General features: G+C 37.5%; 1 protein-coding gene across 2 annotated transcripts in view; it reads left to right on the plus strand.

Annotated features, from left to right (window-relative positions):
* GRID2 (glutamate ionotropic receptor delta type subunit 2) overlaps positions 1–12,555 on the plus strand; it is a 1,416,273-nt gene that overhangs the window by 1,169,400 nt on the left and 234,318 nt on the right. For both annotated transcript variants that reach the window (XM_057728577.1, XM_057728578.1), the window contains one exon: positions 5,913–6,108. In XM_057728577.1, coding sequence (XP_057584560.1) covers positions 5,913–6,108 — 196 coding nt within the window. The remainder of the gene's footprint in view (positions 1–5,912; positions 6,109–12,555) is intronic.

Raw genomic sequence — 12,555 nt, forward strand, 5'->3', positions numbered from 1 at the left:
TGGAGGGTGGAGTAGAGATAGGTGGGAGTAGAGATAAGGGAAAAGCTTAGAAATAATTTTCTAGGTAGAAATGATGAGGGTATTGGCAATGGAAAGGCAAAGGTAGTGACAGATTCACAAGATTTAGGAGGTAAAATGTACACAACTTGATGAGAGGTTAGGTGGGGTGGGGTAGTTAGAGAGAAAGGCCACAGGTGAGGAATAGCTTTAGCTGAGAGTGAATCTGTTGGTGGGAAAAATAAAAAGATGGCAATTCTAGAAACCATAATAGAGGACAAAGCAATAGCAATAATAGTAATAAATTAATAATTGCAACTATCAGTAATTGAGCACTTAAAGAGTAAATTCTAAGGTGTCTTATATCAAAATCTACTTCAAGGGACTTCCCTGGTGGTGCAGTGGTTAAGAATCTGCCTGCCCATGCAGGGGATCCGTGGGCCGGGAAGATCCCACATGCCGCGGAGCAACTAAGCCTGTGAGCCACAACTACTGAGCCTGCGCTCTAGAGCCCGCGAGCCACAACGATTGAGCCCATGTGCCACAACTACTGAAGCTTGCTTACCTAGAGCCTGTGCTCCCCAACAAAGGAAGCCTGCGCACCACAACAAAGAGTATGCACCCCCCCACCCCGCTCTCCGCAACTAGAGAAAGCGCGGGCTGCAACGAAGACCCGATGCAGCCAATAAATAAAGAAATTAATTAATTAATTAAAAATCGACTTCAACCTTTCAGATACCTTATTATAAGATGATTATTTCCCCTATTTAACAGGGAAAGGAATGGCAAGTTGAAGAATTTTAATTTTTCCAAGGATTGAAACGCAAATCTTTACATCTTCAAAATGCATGTTTTTAGAAATGAAGAGGTTGCCCAGTGAGCAGCTGTTGTCAGTACCTCTCAGGGGCAGACCTGCCTTACCTGACCACCTCAATACATTTTTCAACCCTTTTTTCTGCTTCTTTGGTCTCTGTAACACTGATGTTCACTCTGCTGGCCCTCTATTATGGCATGTCGTTCTTTAAGTGTTAAATTTTGGAGCACTTTTTGTGCTTGGAAAACCTGCTTCTGTGCCATGCCCAGGAGAGCTCTCAGCCACCACATCCAATGAAATGCAGTGGGCACCAGGCAGGCTATTGAGGTGGTTGCTGATGGACTCTTGGGGCTACAACAAAATGTGTCCTTTGGCAGATGCTGGAATTAACATCCAGAGGAGAAAACTGGGGAGAGAGTGTGGGAGAAAAACCCTGAACTGAGTTGGAGGACACTTGTAATGTACCCCTGCTTGTTTGTCTCTCTTCCGCGGTCAACCCCTTTGCCTGAAGCATCTAGCGCCTAGCCTATCAACCACGTTCCATTTTTCTCCCCCTGAAGAAAAATCCTTCTGATGTGATAACTTGAGTCAATGTGTTCCATTCCATTAAAAATGGGATTAGACGTAAAATTCCCCAGAGCTAAAGTTGGCAGCTCACTCTTGTCATTTGTTGGTAAGTGTTCCACACAACCAGGCTCAAATGTGAAAGAAACAAAGAGAGAGAGAGAGATGAAAGGGAGAGAGAAAGAGAGAGAGAAAAGAAGAAAGAAAGGCAATGAGAGAGAGGGAGAAAGAGAAAGGGAGAAAGGGAGAAGAGATGGAAAAGAAAGCCCTATGAGAATTATTTTACAGTTTGTATAGGTAAGAGCTATTCTCTTATTAAAGGAAAACAGGTAAAAATATGAGTGAAAGTTCACTGCAGAGGGGATAGGCATTAGATTTTTAACTAGCTGACAGCTTTAGAAATGTCAGTAGCAACACATTCATCATAATTTCATTAACAAAGTTGTATAAATGTCCCAAAGGATTTGCTATGAAGAAAGTTATGACCATTTAGTATCATAGAGTCATACATTCTTGTACTTGGAAAGGAGATGAGACATTAATTCAACTCCGATTCATGAATCTCCTCGTTAACAACATAAGGGGTCATCCTGCCACACATACACGTGCATTAGAAAGTCCATTAGAAATCATTAAATAGGGCATTATAAGGTGAGGAATTATTATAATAATAATCTCTGTATAAAAACAATAGATAGCTTGATTCAATGCTGATGTGATGGGTCCCCTAATCATCACTCTTTGAGGAGGACACTGTTACTCTCTCCATTTATAGGTGAGGAAAGTAAGGTTAACAGGAGTACCTAACATCACACAGCTCACAAATAACAGACCTGCTTGACTTTGAAATCTAACCTACTCAATATCAAAGTTATTGCCATCAGATATAGCTAATATCAGACTATCACATATATCAAAATTAACTTTCAATGCTTGAAGGGTTTTAAGTGTTTGTTCTTATCATGGAAAGAGTTTGTAATCAGTCTGGATCCACCCAAATTCCTAAAATTTACTTCCACAGAAGTAAATTACAGTTTCTCAGTATACGTACTGTTCAAGTAAATAATTAAATGCCACTTACCTATCAGACAGTATTGTTTAGTACCCGTGGGTTGCTAGTTGTATAGGATACCAGTACAAGACATAAAAGAATCTCAGTAAGATGTTGAGAAAATAAGGCTGATTAGAATGGCAAAGCATTTGCTTTCTCTTATCATTCACCACGTGTACCTGTGGACACTCATTTTTACTGTGTGCATGAGTCCGGGTGTGGGGTTGAGAGAAGAGGGCTCAGATGTAATAGATGCACAGAATGATCATTTGCTGAGTTTTATGTGAGTGTATATAGGTTCTGTGTGGTTAGGTGGAAAGAGAATATAGTAGTATGAGTACACTCATGGCTAACTTTTTTTCTAGAATGCTCCAGATTTTCCCATTTCTTCTGTGGCCTGGGTAAACATTGCCAATTGTTAAAAAAGAAATGTCAGTATTTGCCAAGGTAAATTAATCTATGTGTTAGGTGCTTGTTGATTATTTTATAATCATTTTGCATTTTAAATCAATGATTTGGCATGTCTAAAAAATATCCACTCAGATGTTGACTTTAAAATATAATGTTTTTGAAGATTACCACTTGTAGAATAACCTACTTGATTTCTTTTAGGTCCTCATAATATAGACCATAGCATTTCTGCAATCTAAAATCTTATGAGCGTGAGAATAACAAAATTACTACTTATAATTGGTACTCCCTTTCTCTGCTGGGCTCCTAAAACAGTTTCTTTTTCTGTAATAAGCTATTTGTGCTCACTTCATTTTGCTTCATTTTATTTCTGTCACCTTTGGTGTGTAATATCTTGGTGTACTATAAAGGAACAGCACTGAATCAGACAAGCTATAATTTTTACAGCAAGCATATCTCTTGACAAATTTATAAGCTGAACTTGATATCAGAAACAAAGCTAGAGGGAACATGCCTTTGTTCTAAGTTACAAAATGCTCTGCTATTCTAAATTTGAATTATGTTGAAAATAAACTGCCTTTTTCTGACATCAAGAACTTCACATAGGCAATATATTAAGATACTGCTTTAAAATTTTTTTGTGTACAAAATAGTTTTGCCAGTTAAAAACCTGTTTGTAGTATAATTCCACATTCAAGTTTAAAGCTAATATTTAAGGTGCTATACTATGGCACAGAAACTTGATTATATTAAAGATCCCAACACTTGATTTTAATTTTCTTTTCATGGAAAGCTAAGGAGTATTAGTTTATTTAGCAGTATTTTACTAAGCAAGCCAGTTATATATTTAGATATAGGGATGAACATTTTTCACCCCTACACTATAATCTCACCAAGTGGAAACCTTCTGAAAGTTACAATCAAGATTGATTGCCAAAACTACTAGGCAGCAAGTAGCCAGTCCTATCCTGGGAGGGTTTCTGATGAATCCTAACATGACCTTGTCTAGCCATACACCTTCAGGTTCTAGAAAGTGCAAGCTCTGTACACATCTACCTAACCTTGCCCTTGTATTTATAGATATTGAGTGAATGAGGCCTGCTCTCACAACCTGTATTGATGTTTCATTTCTTTCCCCCATATAACTAGTTTAGAGCATCACTAAACAGTGGGAAATATGTTAAAATGTTAATGTTTTGAATGTAGTTTTACTCCTACTACTAGAATCATTAGTAAACAAGAAGTAAATTGTTCTTTGGAAGCAAAATTCGTACTGCTATACTGTTACCAAGATAATTTGGTATGCAGGAGCAAATGTCTTGTCACTCTAGTAGGTTGCACCCTAGCTATGTGTAGCTCACTTTTATTCCTGCTTCTGCCCTCAATTATTTATTTATGCTTTTGCTTTATCTTTTACAAATAGTAGAATTAGCTCAATAGTTGTAGGATATTCCAGAAAATTCTTCCCTTCAAATAGTAATTCTTAAATGCATCATTTCATGCATCAGAAGTGTAGAGCAAAAAAGGAATTACCATGGTATCACTTGTTTCTATAGAGTACATGATACACATCGACAACGTAAAACTCAATAAAATACAGATTAAAGTTTGTTGAAAGTTATCATTAGAAATTGCCACAAATATTCCTCTAACAAACATGGCCCATAATGTATTGTTCACCACACAGGTTTTCATATGATGGAAATGGTGACCTGCAAGAGTATTCCCAATACCCTTCCCCAGTGTTAGTGTTGGTTGCAAAGACCCCCAGGAAATCATTAGCAAATTCCATCTAGAAACAGACCGAAGGGTCAGGGATATACATAGCATGACATTCATGGCCCATGGTTGTGGAGGGCTGTGGGTATTTGTTCTTGTTCAAAATATACTATAGTGCTTCAGAGCATCTGCTCCCATTCTCAGAGGTTAGTGAGTTTGAAGTGTGCCAGCATCTAATTTTGAACAGTATTCCAAAGACATATATTTGTTCTTAAATGTCAGTCATTAGAGTTGGGCACCTACACAAATTCAATGAGATCCAGTGAAGTGGTAATTGGTTCTCCAAGTTAGAAAGTATAGAGTGGCTCAGAAACTCAAATATAAGGAAATTGGACTATCAATTTAGAGACGAATAACCTGTAACTCACAGATTGATTTGGCAATCCTGATTTGGAAATCTTTTATTCTGTAAAAGAGAAAGCTGAAAACATATTCATCTATCCAAAAGCATGAAATTTATTCTGTTTGAACACCCTCATAGAAATCTCTCTCTCTGTCTCTCTCTCTCTCTCTCACACACACACAGAGACACTTAAAGCAAACCTAGCAAAATAAATATAGAGATAAGAGTCAGCGTCCTGCAGCAGAAATCATGTGGTTTGGGGAGCTGGTCAGATCTACATTTGGATTTTATCTCTATCCCTCATTGACTGTGCCACACTGAGCTAGTCCTTTCTTCCCTCTACTTAAGTTTTCTTATCTATAAAGTGGGTGAAAAGGTTCTGAGCATGAGGCATTGCTGTAAGGATACTGTATGCCAGCTGCCTAGCATGTATGCAGTAGCCGCTCAATAAGTAATGACTATTGCAAATACTAATTATTAAGTATGCAACCACCTAAACGTGTTGTTCATAGAAAATGTAATTATTTTATAAAAACATTTAAGCGCTGCCACCTAAAAGAACATAGACTTAAGGCTTGTAACATATTGATCTTTTTTGAAAAACTAAATGATTATATGACTGTCTAGCAATATAATTTAATTTGTCTTTGATGGAATTGCTAGACTTTTTTTTCACAGTGAAAACAGAAACAGCATTGCCCTATCACTATAAATTTCCACCTTTCTTTCAGTAATGGTTTTTGTCTTCTCATGATCTATATACATGCCATACACCCTTACAGCAATTCTCCTTATGTATTACATGTTAATGTTAAGAAACAAAAAAAAAAAGAAAGAAAAGCAATTTGACATTTGTATTTACGTATGTTACTTTTTTGCTTCCTTTAACTTTATTTCCACTTGAAAATATTCAGTACTCTTTCTTGTGTCTCTCTGCCCTCCCGATAATCAAGGTCTCTCCAGGACCTTTCCAAGCAGACAGATATCCCTTACGGCACAGTCCTGGACTCTGCAGTGTATGAGCACGTCCGCGTGAAGGGCATGAACCCTTTTGAGAGGGACAGCATGTATTCCCAAATGTGGCGGATGATCAGCCGAAGCAATGGATCAGAGAACAACGTTCTGGAGTCCCAAGCAGGCATTCAAAAGGTACTGGCCACAGTTCTTCATTCGTAGTCTGCCATTCCGTCCCACTTGGAATTGCTAAACTGAGGTTGGCTTACTACCTTTTTTAAATTTTAATTTTGACAGAGTTTTCAGTTAAATTATACCTCCTATTGATTTAGGAAGATTTTGAGGTAACTCATTGCACCAGTAAAGGGAATTCACAGATTTCTATGGTGTGTCTAAAGGATCCTTTTCCAGTGGAATTCCAAAGTGAGAAAGCATCAGCTGGTATTTTGTTCAGAACAGGGTCAGGGACTTATACACATGAAGACTTGAAAAGGTTTTTACAAGTCCCAATCCAAATATCATTCAGATTATCCAATTTTTTTCAGATGACTCAGGGTATTTTCTATACTGCATTTGTTTTCTGATGAAAACTTTATCTTATGATTATGTGACACTCTCTGTGAGTAAAAGTTAATCCCCACAAATAAAGTTTCAATGAATGTCTGTTTCCAAAATCTTTACATCTTAATTATATAAAACCATCATTTAGAAGTTATTTTTCCAAAAAAGAAAAAAAAAGACACTTAGAAAGCAGTCCTCTGTGTAAAAAACATGAAGCTAGTTTTTACAGGGCTTCATGTTCATAAACATGTACACAGAAGTAATTCTTCCTCAGGCCCCATCAAACTCCATGAGAGAACTGAATGATTTTTGCTAAAATTAACCCAGTGGCTATCACAGTGAAAATCATAAGGGTTGACATTCAATAAGTAATTGAGATGAATGAATGAATGAATGTCTAATAACAACATCAATGATGGTATATACTTTTTTTCTGTAAGCTTTCATGGCAGAATAATTTGGACTCCAAGTCTGAGTTCCCTATTCAAAAGGCAAACTCAATAATACCATGTTGGAGAATGTTTTGATGACTATAAAAGTTATTCTGCCACAGGTTCTAGCATTATTCTGTGCCTTTTCATGCTTTCCTTTATCTGCTACTGCTATTGCTATGGTTCACAATGTCACCCTAGTAATTTTTTCAGTCACTACACTGATATCATTATTTGAAAACTGATAATGCTGACATAAGCCTCTTTCCAAGTACTAATGATGCTTTTAAATAAGTGAATGTCCTTGAAATGTTAGCAATGACTTCTAACTCCTTCACCCTCATTATATTAATCCCAGCTTCCCAGGGCCCAGGTATTGATCCTTTTGTTTTTGTCCAGAGGCCCATTGGCTTTTAGAAATTAAACACAGTACCCTCCAATTACTGGGGGTGCGGGGGGCGGGGGCGGTGAGATTGGGTGGGCAAGTGGACCAATATGTTGTGTCTGGGGGAAAAGGGAGGATAAATTTTAGGATTTACTAGGTACTCATTGGATGCGAATGAATTTAAGCCTCAGAATAATGGTTTTTGGAAGAGTTATCTTCCTTCGTCTTGTTTACTGTTAAAAAAGAATTTTGCTTTCTTGGGTATAAGTATAAATTGAAGTTCACAATTTATATTTCTGGCCATTTTAGATCCAAAGCTCCTCACACTTTACAACTTTTTTCTATACCATAACATTCCAGGGAAAATTCATTTTCTTTTCTCCAGATATACAGATTCAGAATAAAAAAGAATTTTTAAACATACACATTCACCAATTCATTATTTATTCATTCATTCATCCAGTATTTGCTAAGTAACAATTATGTACCAGGCACTGAGGTAGGAACTGGAGGTAAACTCAACCACAGAGGAATGACCACTGGATTCATAAAATATAGAGTCTGGTGAGAGAGACAGAAAAGGAAACTAAAACATATGATCAAACAAAATGACTTAAATTGTGATAAATGCTGTCAAAAAGACAAATAGGGTGCTGTTGTAGAAATCAAGAAAGAAATCTGTTAGAGAAACAGTGATCAGGTAAGTTCCCTGAGGACATAAGATATTATCTACCATCTGCCTGAGGCGGAGCTGGTCATGTAGAAGAGAGGGTGACAAAGCATCCAGGCAATGCTTGGCATAAGCTAAGGTCTGAAGATCCATTCAAGAAACCAATTTAAAATCAACATGAACTGGGAACTGTTGAAAGAGAAAATGTGGAATGAGGTTAGTAGGCAGGGGATAGATCATGTAGGACTTTGCCCATGAACTTGGATTTTATTTGAATGGCAAAAAATGCTACTGAAATAGGGGAATGTCACGATTCATTTTTGTCTGTCAAGAAGATCACTATAACTGATATATGGGAGCTGGGTAAGAGTATGCAAGGAATGGAAATAGTGAGACTGTAAGAAACTTGTAACTTTCTGAGTAGCCAGTCAAGTAAACAAGACCTTGTTTTATTCCCATGTTCTTACACACACATACACACACACCCCGCATTACCCTTCACTCTTTGTATTAATACATACTGGTTACACTTCCTACATCCTAGTATTTTCAAAATAATATGTAAATCATAGAAACATAGGACATCAGTTGCTACATAGAAGCTTTAAGCAGTCATATATATAAGATATACATATATATCTTCAAAGGTCTTCAGTGTTCTTTAAGAAAATCTCTTCTGTTTTAAGTATGTACATACAGTTTCCTACATTTTCTGGGTTTTTTTAAAATTTTATGTTATGGAATTTAATTTGACATGTGTAAATGTAAAAATAAACTGTAGATATTCACACTGAGAAAATTCCTATCTGAGATTCTATGACATAAAAGTGTTTTAGACTCAGCTATTGACAATTTTGCAGCATGTGCTGAGAAATTTAATTAATTATTCCTTAGGCTTTCTTGTTTCTTTTTCTTTAAATATGTAGCCATCCCATTGCCTTTCAACTTGGGCTAGTGTTTCTTATGCTGTTGTTAAATGTCATACATTTTTTTAAATCTATTATGAAAAGTAGAAAGAACTCTGGTTTTAGAAAAAACTATCTGGTTTTATTTCTTGGTTCTTCCAGTTCTCAGCTGTATAACTTTGGGCAAATCACTTGGTTCCCTAAGACTTACTCTACTCATCTGTAAAATTATCACAGTGTGAGAATTAAAAGCTTGGGCTTGTAGGCATACAACCTAGGTTTGACTCCAGTTCATTTTTTTAAGTAAAATGTGTAAATGTGACTAGTTACTTAACGTCTCTAAGGCTCAGAATTTTTATCATGATATTAAGAATTTCTACCTCTAATGGTTTTTATCATTATTAAATATATATATGTAAAAGCATCAATAAATAGTATGATTTGAATAATAAACTCTTAAGATGATCCTGAAGTTTACATGAAAGAATGTATATGTGAGTGATTTGTTATTACGAAGCATTATTATTTGGTATTTCCTAAGGTTAACCTAAAATTATGACATAATAAAAAAGCTAATGCAATAAAAGAAGTAGAGAACAATTTCTATTCCCTGATAGTCTGCTCTAAAGAGGGCTTATGATTTTACACCTGCAAATCAAATCCCCAAGTATTTATTACACTCCATATATCCAGTTGTCAGATTTACTAGGGTAGTGAAGAATGTTTTTATTAATTTATAATGGAAAATATCAAAGTGAAATTTACTTATTGTATATATTTCGTTCAACCAATATCAGAGACACCTGAAAACTGATTAGGCGGAGACTAGGTGGTTATAATAAAATGTATTTTGGTTCAGTTTTCAAGGTCTTGGCCAGCTTTTATTAAAACACAAAACCAACCAACCAACCAACAATAACCTTCTCACCTGCTAAAGCTCACTGGGAGTTCATGAGATTGAGAACTGAAATGTGGCTGATGGATTCTTCCTCAAGTCTTGCACATCTCACACAGCAGCTTCCTGTTCTCTGCCATTGACTTCTAATTTGTGCAGGCGGAAAAGACCTCAGAGATCTTCTGGGTCAATATTCCACAAAAGGCCAAATTTCTATCTTTGACAGGAATTCATATATACAGTAACTCCCTTCCAGGAAAGACTGCATCACTGTGAAAACAATCCTCCCAGTGTAATTATAACTTTAAATAGATCCCATTAATGTCTCAGGTTGTGCTCGTTTCTAACTGTGCTACTAGTCTCATTAAGTTTCTCTTACTTGAAGGTAGATCCTGATCCCTTCTAACATCTTTGTTCTGCTCACACCAAAGAAACCTGTATACATGAGGATTAGGTAAATGAGTTCTGATCTGCTATTCTTGGGAGATATTCACCTGTTCCACCCTAGTCTAATCAAACTAGAAGAAATGTGTTTCTGTCTTCCTCTTCCTAGGACTTTTTGCATAAGTAGGAAAAAATGTGATGTGAAAAATATAACTTGATTTTTTTAATGAATTCATTGAACAATTATATTGAGCACATTCTTTGTATCAGCCAGTGTTTTGATCACTGGAGCGAAAACTTTATTGAAAAAAGAAAGCCTTCATGATGTTTACAATCTATTGGAGGAGGCAGACAATAAACAAGATAAATAAAATATGCTATGTATCAGTAGTGAGAAGTGTTAAGGAGAAAAATAGAGTCGGAGAAAAGAAGGGGGATAGAAAAGGAGATGGCCTGCCTTGTTAGATCAGGTGGTCAGAGAAAGCTTCACTAAGAAAGTGACATTGGAATAGAGACCTGAAGCAGGTGGGAGGTGAGGGGGGAGTTGGAGAGAGAGAGGTGTATATCTGGGTGAAGTGTCTCCAGGGAGAGGGTCAGCCAGTCCAAAGGCCCTGAGGTAGGAGCATGCCTGGATGTTCTAAGACTATGAAGGGGGCTGGGTAGCTCCAGAAATATATCAGGAGTATAGCGATGTCAGAGACGTGGAGGGCCAGATGGTAGGGAGCAAGCATGTCATACACGGTCTTGTTACTCGCAGCACAGTCCTGTGAACTAGCAGCATCAACATCACCTGAGAACTTGCTAGAAATGCGGACTCTTTGGCCCCACCTGAGCCCTTCTGAATGTGAATCTCATTCTAACAAGATTCCTGGGTGATTCATATACATGAGAAAGTCTGAGAAGTGCTCATACAGGGCTGTATAGGACATTCTAAGCGGGCTTTTACTTTGTGTGAGGTATGAAAGTTAGGACTGTTTTGAATGGAAGAGTACGTAACATAATCTAACTCATACTTTGGCAAATCATATGGCTACTATATTGAGAAAAACTGAAGGTAACAGTGCGGAAGCTGGAAACCAGTTAGGAGGTCGTGGTGGTGACTCGACAACATTCTGAAACTACAGAATGGAAACCCATCCCTGTTAAAACCCAAATACCTCTTGGAAGACTATGATTTTAAGTAGCTATTAGCAATTAGCATATTAATGGAATTTAGTCTATCAGAGTATTTTGGGAGAGACTGGAATACAAGACAGGTAATTTTTAAGAATCGATAGAGAAACTTCTACACCACAGGTAAGCATCTGACTAGGAATAAAGAATCTCTGCATAGCACTGAAATAGAAAAGTCCCTGGTTAATAAGAGAGCGTATTCATTTCCTGATAGCCTGTTATATCTCAGGTGGTGAATTACAAATTATTCTAAAGCCTCAGCAATAAAGACTACTAGGGAAGAGAAGAAAGTCAGTATTGGTAGGATAACTCCTGTTCTAGCCAAAGGATCCCAATGTAACTACATAATACTTCAGACTATATAGTTCAAAGGGGATATAAACTCTGATGGATGCTGTGGCAACAGGAAGTGGGTAGCAGTGCTGGCAGCAGCAGTGTTCAATCAGAAAGATAACATCAATTTGTAAGGTTGTCTGCTAAGTCCCAGAGCAGTATGGGGAAAGGGGACCTAGCAAGGTACAGGTGGGGACATCAAGGCTCCAGCCAAGCTACTGGGTGGCTTTTATCTTAGCTGGAAAACCAGAGTGTTGAAATGAAAGCCAAAACAAAAGACTGATCATATCACATGGGCCAATATTAAGGATTTTGGAGGACTGGAGCAGAAAGAAAAATTCTAGACACTATTCAATGGTGAAGTAAGCCTACTCAATTTATTCATCTCTGGCTGAAAAGCTGGGTGGATTAAACCTGTTGTTTTACCTGTTTGTTCAATGCAAATTCATTGAGCACTTATTGTTTGCCAGGAACCATTCCAGGCATTGGGAGGCACAACAAAGCAGCAAAGTCCCTGCCCAAATGGAGATTATACTGTAGTGGAGAGAAGACGATAGACAAGCACATACTTGTGTGCTATAAAGAAAAACTGGAAGAGTAAGAATGAAAGGGAGCAGAGGCAGGAAGAGGGATGTTGCATCACATAGTGGGTGGTCTCAGAAGCCATCTCTGAGAAAGTTAAAGAGGACTGTTTATGAGCCATGAAGATAGTAGGGAGAAAAGGAGGACAGGAAGAGCTTCTGGCAGAAGGAACGTTGCAAAATTTCTGAGGCAGATGCTAGTTTGACATGATGGAGAGGAATGTCAAAAAGACCAATGTGGCTGGAGCAGGGTGCAAGGGGGTAGGGGGAAAAGGGGGTGGTAGGGCAGAGGAGTAAGAAATAAGATCAGAATGAGAGTTAGGC

This window comes from Hippopotamus amphibius, chromosome 3 (assembly GCF_030028045.1).
Source record: "Hippopotamus amphibius kiboko isolate mHipAmp2 chromosome 3, mHipAmp2.hap2, whole genome shotgun sequence".
NCBI lineage: Eukaryota > Metazoa > Chordata > Mammalia > Artiodactyla > Hippopotamidae > Hippopotamus > Hippopotamus amphibius.